This window comes from Culex pipiens, chromosome 1 (genome assembly GCF_016801865.2).
Source record: "Culex pipiens pallens isolate TS chromosome 1, TS_CPP_V2, whole genome shotgun sequence".
NCBI lineage: Eukaryota > Metazoa > Arthropoda > Insecta > Diptera > Culicidae > Culex > Culex pipiens.
In genome coordinates this window covers 54,205,791-54,230,475 of record NC_068937.1, presented here as the reverse complement: position 1 = coordinate 54,230,475, position 24,685 = coordinate 54,205,791, and the positions used below count along the sequence as shown (strand labels likewise).

The window sequence follows — 24,685 nt, the reverse complement described above, 5'->3', positions numbered from 1 at the left end:
TTGACGGTGTTTTTTTAACTTTCGCCGACGGCCATGGCGGCGGCCGCGACGGTGGAGAGTGAGTGGACGGAGCACAGGGCTGAGAATGGAAGGACGTTCTACTGGAACGCGGCCTTGAGGAAAAGTGTGTGGGAGAAACCGGACGGGTTTCAACCCAAGACGCAGGCGGCGACGGGCATGGAGGTGGAAGACTCCGAAGGAGGTGGAGAGGACGGGGGCGAATTTCGTCCCGTGGTCAAGGTTCGCCGCAGGAAGGCTAAGGAGGAGATCAACGTCGGCGATGGCGGCACCGACGGCGATGTGGAGAAACTGCTCAGCAACAACAAGTTCATCCCGCTAGCGGAGGAGAGCAACAACAACAACAATGCGAACCCAGCAGTAGAAAAAACCACCCCCGTGGTACCAGCAACCGGCAAGTCGGCCGGGGAGAAGAAGCAGCCGCCGCTGGTGGTGAAAGAAACGAGTTTCGTCCGCCTTGCGAAGGTGATGTCGACATGTGATGTCCAGCCGGAACACAAACTGACGCGGTACGGCACAAAAATTACGTGCTTCTCGAGCGACGACTTCGACACGGTGCAAGCCCACCTGAAGAAGAACAAGGTGCAGTTCTACACGCACGGAAAGCGCAGTGCGAGACCGCACCGGGTAGTAATGCGAGGTCTCCCGAACGTGGAACCGGATTACATCAAGGAGCTGCTCAAGACGGAACATCAGCTGGACGTCTTGGCAGTACACGCCATCAGGCGGAAGCAGCAGCTTCCCGCCATCGATGAGACGCCTTTCATCGTGCTCTTCCCCAAGGGGCACACCAGTATCAAGGAGTTGAGTAGCAAGGTGAAGAAAGTGGGACCAGTCGTCATCCGGTGGGTGGCCTACCACAACAAAGAACCGCACGTGACCCAGTGCAAGAACTGCTTGCAGTTCGGTCACGGAACCAGTAACTGCCATCTCAAGCCCAGGTGCAGCAGCTGTGGGGGTCTCCACAACACAGAAAAGTGCAAAGCAGAAGAAACGCAAGCCAAGAAGTGTGTCAACTGTTCTGGATCCCACGAGGGTCTGGACCGCAGCTGTCCCAAACGTGCGCAGTTCATCCAGTCGAGGCAGCAGGCGTCCAAGTCGAAGCCGCCAGCATGGAAGAAGGACAAACAGACTCCTGCAGGAGCCGTGTTTACCGCGGCGGATTTTCCTCCGCTACCTGGAGCGGTACCGGAAGATAAACATTAGGGTGTTTCATCCAAATCCAAAAGTTCTCAGAATCAGGCAAACCGAGGTTCCGCTAGTAGAGGGTACCCATAGGGACTCTCATGCCAAATATCAGCCCATTTGGTTGAGAATTGGCCTGTCCCCAGCGGTTTAAAGTTTACGTGTAAATCACTATGGGATTTTTATGCTTTTCGTTCAATCGATCCTACAGGTCAGGGGACAACATGGATTCAGTCGGAATAAAGACAGGTGTGTAGGGGATGGTCCAATGAACAAATTCCAGAAGGAATTAGGGTTGTCCATTCTGTCCCCAAGGTGCGCATTGGATCGACGTCCGGTGTCTCCAGAATCAACAATGCACCCTTCAAAAGTACGCATTGTCCTTAGTATGCTATGACGACTAGGTGAAAATTACGACGCCCCATATCAGACGGTGAACACGTGGCAGAGCATACACTCAAGTTTTGGCTCAGAAACATTCTTTAAAGGAATAAAATTATAATTATTGATGTTCCTGTAACAATTTTAACTATTCTAAATAATGTAACATGATGATTTTGTAATAATAATGCAATCGATGCTTCTCCACGTGTTCACCGTCTGATATGGGACGTCTTAATTTTCCCCTAGCCGTCATAGCATACTAAGGACAATGCGTACTTTTGAAGGGTGAATCGTTGATTCTGGAGACACCGGACGTCGATCCAATGCGCACCTTGGGGACAGAATGGACAACCCTAATTCCTTCTGGAATTTGTTCATTGGACCATCCCCTACACACCTGTCTTTATTCCGACTGAATCCATGTTGTCCCCTGACCTGTAGGATCGATTGAACGAAAAGCATAAAAATCCCATAGTGATTTACACGTAAACTTTAAACCGCTGGGGACAGGCCAATTCTCAACCAAATGGGCTGATATTTGGCATGAGAGTCCCTATGGGTACCCTCTACTAGGGGAACCTCGGTTTGCCTGATTCTGAGAACTTTTGGTTTCGGATGAAACACCCTAATAAACATCCTCGTCCCGCAGGAAGAAGTCAAGGAAATACTGGCGCCGGCGCCGGTGCAACCCCGAAGGAGCAACCAGATGAACGGAAGCTGTACAGCGAGTCGGAGCTGTGGACCATTTACCGAGAATACAGAGTTCGCTTGAGCCAGTGCAAGACACCCGAGGAACAGATTGACGTGATCGCACACTTGCTGACACATGGCACGAGAAAATGATCATCTTGTTCAATTACGGTTTTTTTTATTTTATTATTTATTATTTTGTGTACTATTGATCCTCGGTCCTAACCTGGTCACAGCACCTAAAAGGACCTAATAAAAATAAGTTGTGAAGAAAAAAAAAAAAACCTGACCGTTTCGGATCAAACCCCCAAGGAGAGGATCATTTCCGTGGAAGATTTGATTGGCTGCCAGAAGTGCGTGGCCAATGGACCGTTCCAGATCAGCACCACCAAAAAAAACCCAAAAAACCAAACAGTCTTTTTCAAGACTCACGAATACTCACAAAAGAGTTATTCTTTTCAAATCAAAAAATTCCATTTCGCGCCATTTGCGCAATTTATTCAATCATTTCTTTTCACAGCAAAATTTTTCTTCACGAGCAGCTGACCGCCATTTTGTTTTGGGGTGCCGCTCTTGCAGAGCAAAATTCATCGCGCCATGTGCTCTCCCTCTCTCTCACACACACACGCGCAATAGCAAACGATAATTGCGCGACCGACGCCCTCTTGCCGGGTCGAGGTTCAGTTGCGATTGATAATTTGGACGCAAAACATCGACGAGGACGAAACGGCCGGCACGATTAGACAAAATCCGACGGAGAGGACCATTTCCGTGGAGGATTTGATTGGCTGCCAAAAGTCCGTGGCCAACGGACCGTTCCGGATCAACTCCACCAAAAAAACCCAAAAACTAAACAGTCTTTTTCAAGACTCACGAAAGAGTTATTCTTTTCAAATCAAAAATTCCATTTCGCGCCATTTGCGCAATTTATTCAATCATTTCTTTTCACAGCAAATTTTTTCTTCACGAGCAGCTGACCGCCATTTTGTTTTGGGGTGCCGCTCTTGCAGAGCAAAATTCATCGCGCCATGTGCTCTCCCTCTCTCTCTCACACACACACGCAGGGTTGCCAGGTTGCCAGATAAACCTGGGAATGCCAGATTTTTCAATTGTCAGCCAGAATAAAGATTCTTCCTTCTCTGTGCCAGATATTAACAGATATTGCCAGATTTTTCACCTTATGCCCATTTTGATCTATTTTTTGATTAAAATGAACGAATGTAATTGAAAATCAATAAAATTAGAATGTGTTTTCTTAAAGAAAATGTTAATTCAACACTTTTGAGGCGATAACATCAGTTTAAGCATACATTTTTTACAAACTTTTGAATTCATTCATATCTGTCCTTCCCTTTACCATTTAGAATTTTTAGATTTTTTGTCAGCCAGATTTTTCCAGATTTTTATTCGGTACTTTGCCAGATTTTTCAAATTCTGACCTGGTAACCCTGCACACACGCGCAATGGCATACGAAAACTGCATGACCGACGCCCTCTCGCTGGGTCGAGGTTCAGTTGCGATTGACAAGTTGGAGCCTCGACCCAGCGGTCATGCAGGTCATGCTCAAGCTCAGAATAATTCTGGCTGTGGAAGAGGGCACATCGTGACTCATGAGCCACGGCAGATAACGGAGGGAGTGAGAGAGAGATGCTTGATGCGCTGGCGACTCTCTACATTCAATGTCCTCTCTTCTCCCATTTTCCTCCCGTCGGCACATCATATATGTACGTAATTTTCTTCGTGACGTTGTAGCCATCGCTAACGCACTATGGCTTCAATATCTTAAAGTGGCCTGAGTTTTAAGCATAATAAAATAAGTTAAATCTGGACATCGTACTGGCCACTTGAAGGAAGCAGTTTGGAGGACAACCGGAGCAGCCAGTCAAGGATCGACCCGGAGAAGCAGTGGAGCGCACCAGCAAAATAATATGGTTCTTTTTAGAACCACCATTATCACGAAAGAGTTGTTCTTCATTTCTAATTGCTTGCTAGTTCGCTACTAGGAATGCTCTTGGTGGGAGTCTGGACCCCTAAGAAATCCAGTCTTTTTTGGAAGCCGTGAGAGATTAATTTCTTTTGCGGCTGCAAAATAAAAAAAAACTGGAGTTTATTTTGAAAAGGTTCAAAAAACCAAATTCCAATTTTTTCTTTTAGGGTGTTTTTTAATACCCCTGACTCAAGGCGGTTTCAAAAACACCCAAAAATGGCCGAAATGGCCATTTTCATTAGGGACCATCCATAAACCACGTGGACACTTTAGGGGGGAGGGGGGGGGGGTATGGCGATTGTCCACGCTCCATACAAAAAAGATTTTTTTTGTATGGACAGTTGTCCACGAAGGGGGGGGGGGGGGGGGGGTTGAGAATTCGAAAAAAGTGTCCACGTGGTTTATGGATGGTCCCTTACCAGTATAAAAAAAATCATGAATTTTGATACCCATATTTCTTTAAATCAAATGGTTCGGTAAATGTCCCCCCGGGAGAACCTTCCCCCAGGGCACTGACCACTCCAGGCTCCTACCAATTTGATCCCAACCCCATTGCCCCAAATCATTCTGGTTTTCCGGTGACCGTCCTAACAATCTTGATTAGAACAGAATTCTTCTCAAATTGGTGCACAAACTGTGTCTTTCAATATGTGCGTGTGTGTGAGTAATACCACCACCGTGAGATCCATCTTTGATCGAAGTTCGGTCAACATCAAAATTTTCAGAGGCTATCTGATAGCTTATATAGTTCACACGAAATGTGGCAACCATGGTGCAACATTATCGCGTGACTATTCCAAGAAAGCAGGAGACGAGGCAAAATTTGCACCATTTCGTGCAAACTATTTAAGCTAAGAGATAGCCTCTGAAAATTTTAGTGTTGATCGAACATCCGTCAGAGACGGAACGACGGTGGTAATTTTATTGCACACAAACACACTCACACACGCATTGAAAGAAACAGTTTGTGCACCAACTTGGGAGGAATTCTGTTCTAATGAAGATTGTTAGGGCGGTCACCGGAAAACCAGAATGATTTTGGGCAATGGGGTTGGGATCAAATTGGTAGTATATTGGCCACAACCCGGAGTGGCCAATGCCCCAGGGGAAGGATCTCCCGGGGGACATTTATCGAACCATACAAGTTTTGGCAATATGGGTATAATTCATGATTTTTGATTCTAGATATGAAATTTTTAAAATTGCCATTTTGACCGCATTTGCCAAAGCCTGAAGTGGCCAGTGCCCTGGGAGAAGGTTCTTCCGTGGAGACATTTATCGAACCTATCGACTCGGGGCAATATGTGTATCAAAATTCAGCATGCAACTTGAAGGAACTGAAAAGTTCATTGACATCTAGAGCAATATTGATATCGAGAAGTGTTCGGCCACATCATTGCTCCGGCAGAAGTCTCAGCGCGTAGTCGTGTTTTTTTCGCGGTGTGTTTGGCGCGTTTTTCACGGCGATTCCGAGGCGTGTGCGAGCGGACAAGCCCGTTCCGGTGGTCAGAGAGGCCACAATCTGGTCGTCGTGGACACGGCGGCGGTGCAGCAGTGGAAGAGGAACGAGTTCCTGCATCCGAGCAGCAGCAGCAGGAGGAGTCAGCAGCAGCGGCTGCGGAGGCAGCTGAGGCGAGAGACAGTCGTTGGCCGGTGGAATCGGCCCCGGAGAGTCGACTGCGGTCGGCGGACCAGTTTTCGGCCAGGCCAGGTCGGAGACAACACCGTTGTTTACGTGGCTGGCAGCAGGCAGCACAACAACAACAACAACAAGCGCGCGAAAACGAGCTTCCCGCGCATCCCGCTGCGGGCGGCAGCCAGTGCGGCCAGTTCGGCGGTGAGTGCGAAAGGCGAGTTTTTTGTTAGCGTTTAGTTTTTTTTTTTTTTTTTTTTTCTCATAGTTTTTTTTTCGGTTAGTTTTTTTTTATTTTTCTTTCTCCTTTTTACTTTTGCGATTAGTTTCATCACTTTCATTTTCGTTTAGTTTATCGCGTTTCTTCGCAAACATGGATCCGACCGAGTCGGACCATGAGGAATTCGACTCCGATTCAACCCTTGAGGGTGACGAGGACGTGGAAATGGAGGACTCTGTTTTGGGAGTTCCTTCAAACACCACCAACAGGGACCTCTTCCTGAAGGATAAGGATCCTGGCGGTAAAGGGGGATCCTCGGACGGGTCTAAGAGGACGAAGCGAAAGCGTTCTAAATCAGATCCGAATCCGGTTCCCCCTCAACCACCGATTCCTCCCTTGACTCCAGACCCGATTCCTCCCAATCCAGATCCAATTCCTCCCAATCCAGATCCAATTCCTCCTAAAACACCGGTGCCGAATCCGGATCCAAATCCCCCCCCGCCCCTGAATCCTCATTCTCAAAAACCGATTCCACGTCCTCGTCAGTATCAAGAGGGATCGCAAACGGAATGGGTGGTCTTCTTCCGGCCCAAACAGAAGCCGTTAAACTTTGTACAGATCACCAAGGATTTGCAGAAGCACTATCCTGGGGTGGTCGAATGTACCAAGCTGAACAAGAGCAAGCTCCGCGTGATCGTGAACTCCGCGGTGCAAGCGAATCAGATCGTAACTGATCTGCGGTTCAGCATTGAGTACCGTGTTTGGATTCCGGCCCACAAAGTCGAAATCGATGGCGTGGTGACCGATGACAGTCTGTCGCTTGTCGACCTCTCAAGGGCGGTGGGACGCTTCAAGAACCCTAAACTTCCAGCTGTGGAGGTACTCGAGTGCCGGCAACTGGGCAACGTCACCACCGAGGGTGGCCAGAAGAAGTTCATTCCTTCTGCCTCGTTCCGGGTGACTTTTGCAGGGTCAGCTCTGCCGGACTACATTGAGCTGTACAAGCTTCGGCTTCCAGTTCGATTGTACGTTCCGCGAGTGATGAGCTGCGAAAACTGCCAGCAGTTGGGACACACCAAGACCTACTGCAGCAACAAGAGCAAGTGCTCAAAGTGCGCCGGCCCCCACAAGGACGTGGATTGCCAAAAGCAGGCTGAAAAATGCCTGCTTTGTGGCGGGGAACCGCACAAAACTCGGCAGTGCCCAAAGTACAAGGAGCGCGAGGACAAGATGAAGCGATCCTTGAGGGAACGCTCCAAGAAGTCCTTCGCGGAAATCCTTAGTCAGGTGACCCACCCCAATCGCTTCGCTCCTTTGGCCGATGAAGATTCGGAGGACGAGGAATCCGATGTGGAGGTTCTCTTCCAGAGAGACGAGGAAAGTGACTCTTCCGGGCCAAACCCGAAGCGCAACAAGGCTTCCAAGTCCAAAAAAGCCGCTGGCGGCAAGGGTAAGGAAAGTGACTCGTTGAACTTCGAGGAGGATTTTCCTTTCGGTCCGTCGGGTAAGCCCGCTCCGAAGCCGGTACCGAAGCCAGTTCCCAAGCCGCTGAAGCCCGTTCCCAAGCTGCCAAAGATCCCCCTGAAACCGGTTCCTCAACCAAATCCGATCACCGATGCCTTCAAAGGAGTCCTTCCTTTTTCCACAATCGTGGAATGGCTGTGCTCTTTTGTGAGTGAACCGACGCGTTTAATCATAAAGCGGTTTGAGCCTCTCGCTAGACACATCGGGAAACAGCTTGCTAGCACGATGCCCCTCTTGTCGTTCATTTCCTTTGATGGGTAATACACCAAAAACGAAAAACGGCATCTCCTTTCTACAATGGAATTGTAGAAGTTTAACCCCCAAGTTAAACGATTTTCAACAATTCGCATTCGAACGGGACTGTGATGTGTTTGCGCTGAGCGAAACGTTTCTTATCGGAGATGAGACGCCAGCTTTCCGGGGGTACAACATCATCACAGAGAGCAGGGCAGGGCCAAATAGAGGTGGAGGCGTACTGATTGGGGTCAGGAAATGCCACACTTTTAGAAAGGTCACGCTCCCGAAGCTAGGAGGAATCGAAGCAGTCGCAGTACAGGCCAGGATCAGAGGACTGGACATTTGCATTGTGTCCGTCTACGTTCCCCCACAGGTGTCGTTAACTCGACAAAAGTTGTGGGGTATGCTTGAGCTGTTGCAGGCACCGCGACTGGTTCTGGGTGACTTTAATCTTCACAGCACCGAGTGGGGAAGTCACAAGACAGACCCTCAAGCATATCTGATTCATGAACTGTGCGACGACTTCCAGATGACCCTCCTAAACAGGGACAAGCAAGTTACGCGGATTGCAACACCACCAACGTTAACCACGTCCGGTACGAAGGCGAGTGCCATCGACTTGTCACTCTGTTCCAACAGTCTGGCAATTCTTTGTGACTGGAACGTGCTCCAAGATCCTCGTGGCAGTGATCATTTGCCGATCGCTATTCTGGTTAGCCATGGCCCACAGCAATCGACAACGGTGGAGATGCCTTACGATCTGACGCGAAATATCGACTGGAAACAGTACGCGGAGGCAGTCTCCATTGGAGTTGAGTTGCAAGCAGGGTTGGTGCCGCTTGAAGAATATGCGTTTCTGGCTAATTTGATCTATGACAGTGCGTTACAAGCTCAGACGAAACCCGTCCCGGGACCGTACATCCGAACGCGCCCTCCACTTCCCTGGTGGGACAAGGAGTGTACGGATCTCTCGGCGGCCAGGTCAGAAGCTTATGTGGACTTCTGCAAGTGTGGAATCCGAGCGAACTTCCAAAAGTACAGAGCTCTTGATCGCAGGTACAGTAATACTCTGAAGCGGAAGAAGCGAATGTACTGGCGGGAGTTCGTTGAAGGACTACCAGCAGATACGTCCATGAGCACTCTGTGGCGCGTTGCGAGGGCCATGCGTAGAGGTTCCGTTCCGAACGAGAGTGTGGAAAAATCGGACAAGTGGATATTGGATTTCGCCAAGAAGGTGTGCCCGGACTCGGTGCCGACACAACCATCATTCGACGTTGTTGATGGGAGCGATTCTAATCCTCCCTTCTCGATGGTAGAGCTCTCCATAGCACTATTGACGGGCAACAACACTGCTCCTGGTCCGGACAAGATCAAGTTCAGCTTGCTGAAGAATCTTCCGGACGTCGCCAAGCAGCGTCTGTTGAATCTGTTCAACACGTTGGTGGAGCAGAACATAATTCCACACGAATGGCGACAGGTCCGGGTGGTTGCCATTCAAAAGCCCGGTAAGCCGGCGTCCGACCACAACTCGTATCGTCCAATCAGCTTGCTGTCGTGTCTACGCAAGTTGCTGGAGAAGATGATCCTCGACCGCCTCGAACCATGGATGGAACGAGAGCACTTGCTGTCAGACACGCAGTATGGCTTCCGGAGAGGCAAGGGAACAAGCGACTGTCTAGCCTTGCTGGCCACAGGAATCGACATAGCCCGTGGTAAAAAACAGCAAATGGCTTCTGTCTTCCTAGACATCAAGGGTGCATTCGATTCAGTCTCCATCGATGTGTTGGGAGTAAAGCTGCGGCGGAGCGGTCTCAATCCGACGATGTGCAACTTCCTCATCAACCTGTTGTCAGAAAAACACATGCACTTTGTGCAAGGTGATCTGGCAATCACCCGGATAAGTTACATGGGTTTGGCACAAGGCTCACGCCTAAGTCCATCCATGTATAACTTCTACGTCAGCGATATCGATGATTGCTTGACCGGAGACTGCTCCCTTATACAGTACGCAGATGACGCAGTGGTTTCAATCGCTGCCAAGAAGGAAGTCGATCTGCTAGAACCCTTGCAAGATACCCTGAACAACTTGGCCCATTGGGCAGTTGGAAAGGGTATTGAATTCTCTCCGGAGAAGACGGAACTGGTCGTTTTTACGGGGAAGCATGAACCGCCGCAGCTCAATCTTTCTCTTTCGGGAAAGACTATCGAGCAGTCGGACCACTTCATGTACATGGGTACCATCTTTGATCAAAAGGGAACATGGGGGAAGCACATTAACTACCTGAAGCAAAAGTGCCTGCAAAGAACTAATTTTCTGCGCAGCGTCTCTGGCAACCGGTGGGGTGCTCATCCTTCTGACCTGCTTCGACTGTACAAGACAACGATACTCTCGGTGCTGGAATATGGCAATTTCTGCTTCCAAACAGCTGCGAAATCACGCTTGTTGGTTCTCCAGCGGATACAGTACCGAAGTCTTCGCATTGTCTTGGGATGCATGCACTCAACTCACAACATGACCCTCGAGGTCTTGGCGGGAGTGTTGCCTCTGCGAACTCGTTACTACGAACTGTCTTACCGGTTCCTGATCCGGTGTGATTACAGGAATAAACTGGTAATTGACAACTTTGAAACGTTGCTGAACCTTCACGTTGAGTCTCGGCGCATGCTTCTATATTATGACTTTATGTCATCGTGGGAGTGGAGCCCGAGCACAACGGTACAGCGCACGCCGCCGTTAACCAGCAGCACCCTGATTGGCTTCGACACGTCCATGAAAGCCGATACTCGCGGTATCCCAAACCATCTTCTGCGGGGGGTTGTACCGTCGATCTTCGCATCAAAGTACAACCATGTTCCTCCAAACAACAGATTCTTCACCGATGGCTCCAAGCTTGACGGCTGTACGGGCTTCGGTGTTTATCATGAATCTTATCAGCTGTTCTTTAAGCTGAAGGACCCGAGTTCGGTTTACGTCGCAGAGTTAGCCGCGGTTTACTGCGCACTGCGAATCATCGAGACCATGCCACCTGACCACTACTTCATCTTCACCGATAGCTTTAGCTCTGTTGAGGCTATCCGGTCTCTGAAGCCGACCAGGGAGTCTACGTTTTTCCTCACGGAAATACGTAAGACTTTAAACAACCTGGCGGCTCAGTCCTTCAACATCACGGTGGTGTGGGTCCGCGCTCATTGCTCGATTCCGGGTAATGAGAAAGCGGACTTGCTCGCCAAGAAGGGTGCTGAGAGTGGAGACATTTTTGAAAGGCCAATTAGCCTACAAGAATGCTACGGTTTTCCGAGGCAGCGTGCGCTTCTGGATTGGCAAACACAATGGGACGGCGACACCAAGGGACGTTGGATGTATTCCATACGACCTAAGGTGCAAAGAAAAGCCTGGTTCAAGGGAATGGACTTGACGCGTGGATTCATCAGAACGATGTCCCGCCTTATGTCGAACCATTACTCGTCCAAGGCTCATCTTTACCGTATCAACATGAGTGATACGAACCTTTGCGACTGTGGGCAGGGTTATCAGGACATCGACCATCTCGTATGGGCGTGTCCAGATCACCATGTTCACAGAATTAAGCTGAAAGATACCCTCAGGGCCCGAGGAAGACCACCAGAAATCCCGATGCGAGACGCGTTATCTCAACTAGACCTTGATGTTCTCTATCCGACCTATCAGTTCCTCTTAGATTCCAAAATATCCATTTAGTTTTTCTTCAGTTAGTTTTCCTTCAGTTAGTTTTCCTCTAGTTAGTATAACTCGCCTTCGTACAAAGCCGTCGTTTCTGGTTGCACCGGAAGCAAAGCAAGAACGCCCCAGCAGCTGGACACCGAGTTGCGGCTGAGGACAAAAGCAAAGGCCAGCAGAGCCAACCAAGACCCCTACACAATCCCCCTTCCCTTCCCACGCCTTGTCTTTAACATCAATCCCTTCCCTACTAACCCCGAGTAGGCCGCGGGTAATCGGCTCCCCTCCCACTAACATTTACACACAAGATCCTCTGTAATTATTAAGCCAAATGTAATTACAAAAGCCGACTCGGTCCTAACCAGGTCCCAGTACCGAAAAGGACCTAATAAAAATAATTTTATGAGAAAAAAAAAAAGTGTTCGGCCAGGGGCCGACTTTGAATTCCCTACGTTGTGTTGTTGTTGTTGTCCAGGCGCGTAGAATCTCCAAATTGAATAGAATAAAACAATCGTTTGAATTAACTGCTGAGCCAACCGTCTCGGACAGTGGTCAGCGCGCGAAGAGGCAGAAATGCTTTATTGTTCTGATCAGTACAAAAGTAGTAGAGAAGTAAACATACAGGGGACGGACACAAATACCGTCTTGCACGAACATACTCCCGGACCAAAACGAACGTTTTTAATAAATAAACTAAACACGGACTAGATTCTTAATGCTAATATCACAGTACAGGTTCAGCTACGTCGTCTATGGTTGTCCCCTTCGCGGTGCTCTTCGCTGGTCGTCGTGGTAGTTGAAGAATGGAACATCGGGGAACCTTCTGCATCGCACAAGCTCTTCGGTTGACGTCCGGCCCGTCGGCGACGATTGCGGCGGGAACCATCCGGGACGTCGAGAAGTGTTGCAGAAGGGGTCCTCAGCCAAGGCACTCGCTCTTGCGTTGACGATCGGGTTGCTGGCGATGTGTGCAGCTGAGACTCCCCGGAACGTCGAGAAGTGCCTGTGGGGACGCCATTTTGTCGATGTCCACTGATTCCACGGCTCACCTGGATTGTGGATTCCTCAGAATCGTTTCCGTCACGGCACCAATGTTCGGCCAGGGGCCGACTTTGAATTCCCTACGTTGTGTTGTTGTTGTTGTCCAGGCGCGTAGAATCTCCAAATTGAATAGAATAAAACAATCGTTTGAATTAACTGCTGAGCCAACCGTCTCGGACAGTGGTCAGCGCGCGAAGAGGCAGATATGCTTTATTGTTCTGATCAGTACAAAAGTAGTAGAGAAGTAAACATACAGGGGACGGACACAAATACCGTCTTGCACGAACAAGAAGATTGACTGCCAGAGAGTCGACTGTAGTTATGTTCTCATTTATCTCAATTTGTCGATTGACAGTTGTTCCGTTCTTACACTGAAATAAAAAAAAGTACCAAATTCCTAAATTCTAGGAATTTTGGCTCCTTTCCTTATTTAGTAATCGGAAGGCAAAATTCCTAAAATTTAGGAATTTGATACTTTTTTTTTATTTTAAGTATAGAAAATTGTTGAATTTACGGACCCATTCAGGAAACAATTTTATTGCTAAAACTGAAGCAACAATTTTAAAGGGCACATTTCAAAGGGTTGATTTCATAAAAAAAAGATTTTATTTCGAGAGCTTTGTGCAAAGTTCTTTGTCATTCTGGTCATGTGTAACATAACCACCTGCACCTTTTTTTTCAAATTTCCTTATTTTTTTATATTCTGCGGAATTTTAATGTTTTTATTTTAATATCTGTAATTTAAAGAATTATTAAGAGTTTGAGAAATTTTAGGAAGTTCTGAAATCTCAAAATTCTTATATTGCAAAAATTCCAGAAAATCCTAAAATTCCAAAAATTGAAATAAAATTAAATGTAAATGTTCGAGATTTTCTATAAATTCTATGTATCTATAATTTTCTAACAATTCTAAATTTCATGAAAAATTCTGGATTTCCCAAAAATTTCTGAAACTACTTTGAAACATGGAAAAAACATCAAAATTTTAGTGATTTTGTAAATTTTTTAATTCAAAAGTATTTAGATTGTTTTAAGAACTTTTAAAATTTTTGGAAATTCCACAAAATTTTAGGAATTTTGGAATTGTGGGAACTTTAGGAATTTCTGCATTTATTGTATATTCGAACTCAAAACTCAAAAAAACTAAAAAAAACTGTGATTTGTAGAGTTTTAGGAAATCAAGTGATCTTAGGAGTTTAAGAGATTTAAAGAATTTTAAGAATTGCTGAGATTTTAAAACTTCTGATTTTGAATTATTAGAATTAAACAAAAAAAATTGTTGCATTTTCTTACATATTGAAAATTTTAGATTTTTTTTTAATTTGAAAAGTTTCTGGAAACTTAGGTGGTTCTAGAAATTCCTGGGTGTTTAGCATTTAAGATATTTCAGAAATTCAAGAAAAAATTTAAGAACTTTTAAATTTAAGGATTTCTTAAATTAAAGATATTTCTTTTTTTGCTGTAACTATAAGTGTTTCTGGAATTGTAGAGATTTGTTTAGAGTTGAAGAAATTCCTAAAATTTAACAATTTTCATATTTTTGGATTTTTGGAATTTGAATGTTTTAGGAATTTCAGTGATTTTAGAAATTGCAGGAGTTTGTGAAAATTGAGAAATTTTTAGTAATCCTGGATTTTTGTATTTTAGATATTTTAGTAATTAAAAAATAGGAAATCAAAGTTATTTAAAAAAAAAATGGAATTTTAGTGATTTCATAAATATCTATCTAAGATTTTTGGTTATTCATGGATTTTATGCATACAATTTCAGGAATATTAAGAATTGTAGGATTTTTGTTAGCATTTTTAGTTTTTTTCAAGTTATAAAATTGAAAGAATTTCTGTAATATCAGATTTTAGACTTTTTATCGAAATTTTAAAATATTACAGTTTAAAAATATTTTTTTTGAATTTAAAAACTTTGTTTTTACAAAGTTAATTTAAAAAAAAAATAAGCAAAAGTTTTTAGATTTTTTTTAAAGCTCAAATATATTTCGGAATTTTTGCGATTGAACTGTTGGAATTGTTTTTTTTTATTTTAATTATCAATTTATTTGCCCTCTTTTGTATAGCATCGAAGGTTTGTTGTTTGGTTTGTTGATTTTATCAAGGGAATTCAAACCCTATGGGTCCTTCGCTCCCGTAGCGTTATTTAAACATGTTGGCAATTACCTTATCCAACAATTTGATTAAATAATTATAAAATTTTAGCATTGCGTCTAAAATTAGACAAATCGTAGAAAAAACACAAGCTTGTTTTTTAAATTATTATTTTATTTCACAAATGAAAATATTTCATAAACAATTATATTTGAAAGTTTAATACAATTTAAATATTTGTTATACAGAACAGCTTGAACACAAAATGCCTCAATATTGATTTTTGCTATCTAGCGAAACTAGCTTGGAAATCGAAAATTATGAAAGCACTTGTGAAATTTTGGTAAAATGTAATCAGAATTAAAAGTAGTAATGTATTTTACAATAATTTCTTCTCCTAATGTTGAAATGTAGTACCTAAATATTTTTCTTTAGAAGCAATGCCGAAGTCTTGGAACATCCGAGCAGATAAATAGATGGTCTGTTTTGAGAGAGTGGTTTGTTGGTGCGTCATTGCTGACCCGGTACACCGTCAAACACACGTCGTTGAGTTGAGCCGGTGTGTTCGATTCCCACAGGGAGCACATCGTCCTAAGAGGTCCTGCTGATGAGGGATTCTTCCGCACGATGACACGGTTGGTTTCCCGAAACGAACAGCCACCAATGATCGCCTCCGTTTGTCCATATCGGCCTGGTAGGTTGACCGTGATCGACTCGGGCGTAAACTAGACGACGGAACGTTTGCCACTGAATGGGAAATCGCTGTTTTTGGAACCAACGACGCCGGATCCCGTGGCCAAAATTTTGTAAAACGGTTAATGGCTTACTCCGACCTAGCCTAAGTTAAAGAAATGCAAAATTTTAATCGGGTGAAAATATTGTTGCTTTTGATACTTACCTCCAGCTCGACATTCAATTCGCATCGATTCAATATAAACTGACGTTTTAAAAACCAAAACAAAAAACCACGCACGCACACAAGCATAAAAACTGAGAGCAAAACTGGACCGTTCGTTTGAACCAAAACTGGCACTCGACGAGTGCGGCACTCAGTGCCACACCGGCTCTTCAAACGAACGTACCATTACTATAATTTAGAAGCTCCGGGTTCCGTTTACCTTGGCACGCAAAATCAACTCCCGGCCGGTTCCCGGCACAAAACTTACCTTGCCACTTGCCACAATTCCGAAATTAATAACAGCACCACGGAACACGAACTCATAACCGCGAAATTATTTTGACATTGACATTTCCAAACGCGAAACACAATTCTTGGATAAAAAAAAAATATTAAAATTTAGGAATTTTTAAAAAGTACTTCAGTGTTCTAAAAAATCCTGAATTTTAGGAAGAAAAAAATACTAATTTTTAGGTATAATTTGACAAGCTAGAACATAAGTTCAAAAAATACCAAAAATTTAGGAATTTATACCTAATGTCCGTTTTGCGTGTGCCTATTGAGTTGAGGAAGATGTTATGGGGAGCCGGGAGCGTTCTCTTATTACGTTACGCAAAATTTGAGATGTTTTACCCCGCCATATGTAACATAATTTTTAAGCACTTCCCCCCTCCCCCAATTTTCGTAACAGATCGCCATACCCCCTCCCTCTCGTAACCGTAATAAAAGAACGCTCCCATAAACTCTGTAACATTCTTTGAAGTCAATGAATCTCTTCGCACATTAGGGCAAAGCTTTTCCCTGGAACACGGTTGAATTACATTTAAAGCCAGAGGGCCATACTGTCGATCACACCCTGAAATGTTCGCAAAATCTGCTCATTTTTTTCAAATCCTTATGTACCTTTTGTTTGTTTAACATGTGCAGATATTCCCAAAAATACATCACCAACCACTCCGAGCACCACAATGACGTTCACCCGGCCATCAATTCCAACGTGCGCGGCACACCTGGTGCTAGCCGGAATAACCGGCTGGTCGCTAAAGCAGCTTCCCGCGACCTCCAACTCAGCCACCAGCGGCGTCCCATTTATGTTTATGCTGCTGATCTTTCTGCTGGTGCACAGCCTGCTCGGAATCTTCCGCCACAGTCATCCGGATCCGCACACCAACCTGCGCAAGCTGTACGACCTGTCGGCCCTGCTAACGATGCTGTGTCCGTTGCCGCTGCTGAACACGCAACTCTACCTCAAATGCCAACCACTGTTCGCGTCTTCGGTTCTTCCTCTGGTCTACGGCTATCTGTTGGTAAGTGTGCTTGTACCTTTCACGGCCGGATTCGTCTACTCGTCGATAAACCAACGGCACAAAAGTGGCTACGTGACCACGGCGATGAACCTGCTGAATCTGGCCGTTCTCACGTGGTTATCGTGCAGCTTCGACAACCTGTGGGGCCTCGGGCTGGCCGTTTCGTACGGAATGAAACTGTTTGCCCTGCCGCGGTTGGCCGAGCGGTACAGCGTCGTTGATCTGTACATTTACGGGTTGGGATTTTTCGAAATCTTCGCCATTAACGTTGTGATCGATGCGGAACTGTACCGGGAGGAAATGGGCATCCGGTAATGGGGGACAAGAAAGGCAAGATGTTCGGTTTGACACCGATTCCAGGACCACAAATTGTATATTATATAAGATTATTGACAGTTTAAGAGATTTATCAGAAAACAATTTATACATGTACAAGAGATGACAAGAGATGTTAGAGCCTGCCTAAAATGCTTCCAAACGATTAAAAATGTAGCTGCTTTAAGCGACATTAGACGCGTATGCTATTTCATACAAATCAAATGAGAAGCAAAATAAACGAAACTATATTTATATACACTATTTAGATGCTTGTTGAAACTATTAAAACAATTACCGTAAACTTTGTAGACATGTATCGCAAGATTGTACAAAATATATATTTTCATGATGATGTTGACTATGGTACTAAACACTTTGTAATTTATTTATACCGAAAATTTACTACTCTCCGATTGCTATCAGAAAGAAAATAATCAGAAAAAAGGATCGGAATGCACGTTGACGACAAACTCCATGTCTGATGAGTCTGCAAATCCAATCTAACTAACAATCCCTTCTTTGTTGAACTGCAGGCTTCTTGGGAAGGAGCCGGTATTGACTAGTAAAAAGGGGGTTTTCAAGGGTTAAACAGTGAACGGATGGTTGGCTCCCACTGATAATTTTTTATTCATTTTTTAACTTCACCCGATCTGTCAATAACGTAGTAGCAACACATTTGGCAGTCAACCATGCTCATGCTCAATTTCAATACTCTCTGATCTCTTCTTCCGGCTTGTTCATTAAGATGTCATTAAAAACACTCTGTTTCACATCTATCTACAGTAGGTTTTTGCCACAATGTAAAAGGGCCACAATGTCGAGGGAAACATAAATTTTGGGATCCCCAGAGACACGTGCAATTTGAATATTTCAAAAATATTTAGAGAGGGCCGGATGGGTTTTCTCCAAAGTTTGTATGGAGAATTGGAGCTGTTCGCTACTCCCACATGTTGCATGCAATTTTTGCTTGTATGCAACAACGACGAACCGCCCAAATTCTCCATACAAAATTTGGAAAAAACCATTAGGCCCTGTCTAAGTATTTTTGAAAATCTCTAAGTGCACGTGTCTCTGGGGATCCCAAAATTTATGACCATTTTGTAGGTCAGTGTTATAGAGTTATCTACGTGCGCATGTATTGCGTGTACGTACACGAAAAAAAGTGAGGTTAAATTTTGTACCAGCCAGCAAAACAAATGGTGCGCTAGTGTGAGTGAGATCGGGCTTAGAAAGCTCTATATGTTGGTAAGCAACCGTGTAGTAAACGCCCCTAGTTACGACTAACGGTGCTCTATCGAGAAATTAAAAGTGAGAGTGTGTGCAACATGGAGTTAAACTTTCTGTGCAGTTGCTGTGACGGTTCCCATGGCAATTCGAAAAGTTTAACTCCATGTTGCACGCACACACTCTCACTTTTAATTTCTCGATATATTTATGACACATTCCGCCGTGACGTTGCAACGCTTTGACTTTTCTTTTTTCAGTATTTCGGCTGTAACTCAAAAAATACATTGAAAAGGTACATATGTTATTACATATTCGGAAAGTACATTAAATTTCCTATAAGAAACAATGTTGAAACATTATTTTAAGCAAATATTCTATTTATGAGAGGGGAATATGTAGCGTGACGTTGCAACGCGTGACTTTTTCTCAATCCTGACCCAATTCATGTTTCGCCATTAACTCTGCTCTGTTAAACGGCAAATTTGGAGTTCTTCTTCCATTTTTAGAGTAAAATTGGCCAACAAATCGAATGCAATCATTAGTTTTTCGAAAAAATCAAACCCCGATTTTTAAAGACCACTTACATTTCGTGACGTTGCAACGCTCTGTTTTTGAAAACAGGGTTTTTCGTTGCGTTGCAACGTCACGAAATTCTAGTTTCAAAGTAAATCATAGTTTTTTGTTAGTTCTATAATTGTAGATTAAAATTTTATTATAAGACATTAATAGACAATACAAGGACATGTTTATTGATTGGCCCGCCCATGTTAGACCCCCCCCCCCTCCCACTATACCGCTTTCACAGTAGCAGTACGATTTACGATGTTTTCCAAAGCGTTTTCAAAGTAATTTTTTTTGTATTATTCCACTATCACGAAGGACACCCCCCTCCCCACTCTCCCCTCCTCTATCGATATAATGGGACGTCCATGCATTACGTAACGGCGTAATATCAATGGGGAGGGGGGTTCGAGGATTTATACAAAAAAAATTGTATCGGAAATGTATTACCAGGGGTGAAGGGGGTGAGGGGTCTAAAAATATAAATTTTTTGTTACGTAATGCAAGAACGCTCCCTTAATATATTAATGGTTTTGGGCAATTTACAAAACACGTGGAAGTTTTAAAAGGGAGGTAAGGAGCTTCAAGTTTTCAGGAGGGCTGACATTTATAAATAAAGTTCCCATATCGTTGTTGATGGCCCCTTAGGGGTGATCTGCAAACAACGTAACTTATTTTGTTGACTTTTGTGCTTTTTAAATTAAATTTCATCGGGCTACCTACGTTGGAGCCAGCCATAACAAAGTTTTAGTGCTCCGTATAATTTTCGAGAATTTCACGCCGCGGGTGAAGTGTTTCTTCGCGAACTTGCCGCCCGGAGATGCCCAAGCGTGGCGCTAGGCATGGCAACTCGAGTGCAGCACCGGGGACCTCGCGGAACCCGTCTCCTGGCCGGATTACTAAAAACAATCCGGCCAATAGTCAAATCAAGCCTTCCACCGCGGCGACAGCGTTGGAAGGCATTGACAAAACAAAGCTGCATCCACACTATCGCAGCCCGTACCAGCTACGTGTGAAGACAGCTAAGGCAGGCCGGCAGGCCTCCGGCGTCCCCTCCGTCACCCCCGTCCCCACACGCAACGAGTTCGAGCCGCTGAGTGGTGATGATGAGGACAATGAAGACGACTGCAGCACCAGCAGTAGTGACGACGACGACGACCCTGCACGCGGGTCGAAGAAAGCAAAAACCAGCAAAACTGCGGCGAAGGGAAGAAGACCTCCGCCGATATTTGTCGTCGACACATTAGCAGATACCGTGGACGAGCTAATGATGGGCCTTAGTTACTGTTTGAAGATCGGGAAGAAGAATGTCCAAGTAATCACGTTTGATAGATCTGGGTTTGATAAAGTTCTTGTCGTTCTTAAATCGAACAACGTGAAATACTTCACATTCGACCCGGCTGAAACAGTGCCGGTTAAAATAGTCCTGCAAGGGTACATGGACCGGCCAGTGGACGAACTGGCTGGGCACCTTGCCGACGCAAAAGTTCACCCCCGGGACATCAAGGTGCTCTCAAGAACGACCACGGTGACGGGTAGCCACGTGCTGTACCTTCTCTACTTCGACCGTGGTACCGTCAAGCTACAGGACCTCCGGCGGATAAAAACGTTGGATGGCTTCTGGGTGACTTGGAGGTACTTTTCTAAGAACTCGACGGACGCAGCCCAATGTCACCGTTGCCAACAATTCGGCCACGGCTCAAGAAACTGCAACCTTCAACCACGCTGCGTTAAGTGCGGTGAAATGCATTTCACGGAGAAGTGCAAACTTCCCCAGAAAGCAAGGCTGAGTGAAAGCGACGCTCAGCAGCAACGGTCTCGTGTCAAGTGCGCGAACTGCGATGGAAACCATACAGCAAACTTCCGTGGCTGTGCCGCGAGAAAGGCCTACCTCGAGGAGCAGGCTAAGAGGAAAAAGAAGCTTCCAGCGACCCGGCCACCTCCGAGATCAAGATCAACCGTTCCTGCAGCTGGACAAGGCGCGGCTGACCGGAATATTCCAGCGTTTCCTCCCGGCTGGGGAGGTTCTTACGCAAGCGTGACCGCGGCGAGCGGTGGTACGGTTCCGGAACAAGCAGCGGTGTCCGGAGATGACCTCTTTACCCTGCCAGAGTTTTTCGCTCTAGCGGGGGAAATGTTAACCCGTTTTCGTGCCTGCCGTAACAAGGCAGAACAGTTCATGGCTCTGGGAGAGCTCATGATTAAATTCGTGTACAATGGATAAGCTGCCTCGTGCAGCGCTGTTCTTCGACGTCAAAAGACAAAATCATTCTGTGATCTAGCTTTAAGTTTTCCTCTAACTATCCCGTCTCTTTAGTAACTGTGTAGGTTTTTTTTTAGAACTTTTTCCTACCCTTGATTAGCCCTTTAGTAATGAACAATTGTGTCACTAGACAAATTATATAACACATAGCTGAAAGGACCTCCAAAACTCTATTATGCTTAATAGTTAAACACATTGTGAATTGATTAACTACTGAATAAAAACTGAATTGAATTGAATTGAAATTAAATTTGAGGAAATAATCAAAGCTGTTTACCTGCGCAACATAACATTTTTAATTGCGAACAACTAAACGTTGCATACAACTTATTTAAGTAAAGGTTTGTCCAACAACAGAGTGACAAAAGTTTGTGAAAAAAACAATCGAATCACGTGATTTTTATCGTTTGATGAATTTCCCTGTAATTTGACTTACATAAGGGTGTGGGATAAAAAAAATCGTTGCGTTGTATTAGAATGAACCCTCACGTAAATCGGTTTATCATAAAGGGGCCATCCAGTAACTACGTGATTACTTTTTTGAAAGTTTTAGAATTTTTCCCCCTTGTGAACATCGGTCTATTTTGATTTGTTCAACAAGTTTCATAAAATACTGTTTTTTCGAGTTGCATACAAACTTAAGTGACGGAACTTGTGAATGACCCATGTACAATTCTTCTGTAAATATGCTCGGAAACATTATATAAAAAATATATAATATTTAGTACTCTTTTATCTTCAACAACCACCTTTTTTGCCATGTGACCAATATGATTAAAAATTTCGTGACGTTGCAACGCAAATTTAAAGATGTGTGTAAGCTTGTGTAAGCTTAGTCTCTAATATAACACTGGGATTTCTTTCATTTTTATTCCTTTAGCACAGAACGACAACATTTTTACTTTTCACTCCAAAATATATATTCTAAGATTTTGCTTAATCTTATTCTAACATTTCACTGTGCTTCAGAGTGCCCCGTGGCATTTTAGTTAAATCTGTGCATCGTAGCACTTACACCGAATACTCAACTCCAATTCCCAACTGTAACTTTCAACTCTAACTGCTAATTTTAACTCCCACTCTCAACAATCTCCTAATTTCAACTACCCTCATTCTAAATCTAACTTAGGCTTTTATACTCCGAAGCGTTTTTAGTCAAGACGCATGCGCAATATTCATCTCTACGGGAGTAGCTCAGCCACGTGCGTTTTGACTACACCGCGTTGATCTTGAAATCTTTCTGCTCGAAAATTCTCAGCAGGGATCCTGGCACAGTTCATGACCCTTCTGTTTTTGCTTTGTGCTTTTCCTTCCATCCTCCTACTGTGTTTATTTATGTCTTAACCTACGTGCTCCTAGAAATATGACACTTGACTCGTGTCAACATGTGTTAATGAGTGCATCTGAAGATGTTGCACTTCGTCTGATTGTAAAGACCAATGTACTTCTGACAAATTCTTCCCTGTTGGTCGAACTAAAAATCTAAATTTATATTCTGATTAACTGAGGGTCGCTACACCTGTTGTAACTTTGGATCTAGAAAACCAATTAAGTCGCTCTAGGTTGCATTTGAAAGCTCTTTCCAAGTACAAAGAGCATCCGAAATATCAAAATGATTGAATGTTTAGTTTTTTGTTGACATAAACAAATGTCCCTTTTTCGTGACGTTGCAACGCAATAAAATGGTAAACTAACACTAGTTTGAAAAAATACTTAACTTTACATAAACTGCAAATCCATTACATTTCCGTTTAGTACAACTAAAAACCTACAAAATGCAATCAAAAGAATAATTTTTGGATTTTATTTCGCTGAAAACCAGGAGTTTTTAGAAAAATGTTTTAAAGCGATGATTTTATCACGAATTGATGCATAACTTAACCAACTTGTACAAAATGAAATTCAAATGATCAATTAATGAAAACCATGATTTTTGAAACTTCAAGTAGTCTAGAATCAAGGAAAAGTATCCAAATAGCTCATACACGCTTTTCAAAATTTCATCCTAAGGTTTACATTGCCGGAGAATGTGTCTTATTAATATCGCATACATGAAAAAGCCGGGGTTTTTTTTATGCGTGTCACACCCCTACGATAAATTCTCACTTAAAAGGTCAGTGTCTTATAAGATTTTTTTATACAATCTTGTAAGAATGTTCATTGAAATGTTTCGCGAGTTTTTTGGTTAAGTCAGTATAACAGTCCAATTCATGAAATGCTTTTTTTTCTCAGAAAGCTTTATTTGCTTTGCTTGAACTGTGACCTTTTGAAAATTCGCCAATCAACTATTCTCGTTAAAGTTCTAATTGGAATTCCCTACAAACTGCAACGGGAATTGAAAGCTCTGAGTTCAAACTCAAATAAGCTACACTCAGTTACTGAAAAAAAAATCATATTTAGGGCGATAAGTATTTTCGTTTTATATTTTTTTCCTGCAATGTTTTTACATCACAAGATCCTCTGTAATTACTCTTAGCTTTAAGAAAAATGTTATTACAAAAGCCGACTCGGTCCTAACCAGGTCCCAGCACCGAAAAGGACCTAATACAGTCCAGACTCGATTATCCGATGTTCGATTATCCGAAGGTTTGTGTGGGACTTCAAATAATCGAATCACGAAAAAAAATCGTATTTTTTTATTTTCTTACTTTAAACATCAAATTCGAGGTCTGCGACCCCATTTTATTCAAATTTTAATAGTAGAATGCCTGTAAAATAAAAAAATGCATTTTTTAAATATTTCATCATCGCCATTTTGGCCGCCATTTTGGATTTAAAAATTCTTAATCACTTTAGAGCTGTTTAAGGGTCATACTAACCCATGCCCGTCCAGAGCAAAATCGAGATTTTTTACGCTTTTTTTTTTTGGCGTTTTCTACAGAATTGACCAAATTCGATGGAATTTGAACTCGAGACAGTAAAAATCTTAAATAACACTGTGCAGGAAGAATGAGATCATTTCATTCATAAGTTTTTGAGAAATTTCAATTTTCAATTCAATTCGTTTATCTTTTGTTCTTATCAGTTTAGAAAAGTATAATTTGTTTACAATATGTAGTGATATGGGATTTCCTTGCATCTACGATTTTGTTCTTATAAATCATTGGATGACATTATTTTCAGGGAGGATAAACGGGAGGAGGAAAATCTTTCAAAAAAAACTTCAAAATTTCAATTTGAAGTGAAAAATTAGTGGTGCTCTGGTGTAACCATGGGCGTTAGTGGGCTAAAGTTCAACGATCAAAAATAAAACAACGGATTTTTTTTTTCGTGATTCGATTATCCGAAGTGAAATTTTGCCAAGGCCTTCGGATAATCGAGTCTGGACTGTATAAATAATTTCATGAGAATAAAATGTATTTACATATTTTGAAGGATAACTGATTTTCCCGCGA

The 24,685-nt window shown here is 43.7% G+C and overlaps 1 protein-coding gene across 1 annotated transcript in view; it reads left to right on the top strand.

Annotated features, from left to right (window-relative positions):
* The window catches only part of LOC120412864 (uncharacterized), a 43,113-nt gene extending 25,503 nt beyond the window's left edge, over positions 1-17,610 (top strand). The window contains exon 2 of the mRNA XM_039573492.2: positions 16,542-17,610. Within this exon, the coding sequence (XP_039429426.1) occupies positions 16,583-17,236 (654 nt within the window). The 5' untranslated portion in view covers positions 16,542-16,582 and the 3' untranslated portion in view covers positions 17,237-17,610. The remainder of the gene's footprint in view (positions 1-16,541) is intronic.
* The last annotated feature ends 7,075 nt before the right edge of the window (positions 17,611-24,685 follow it).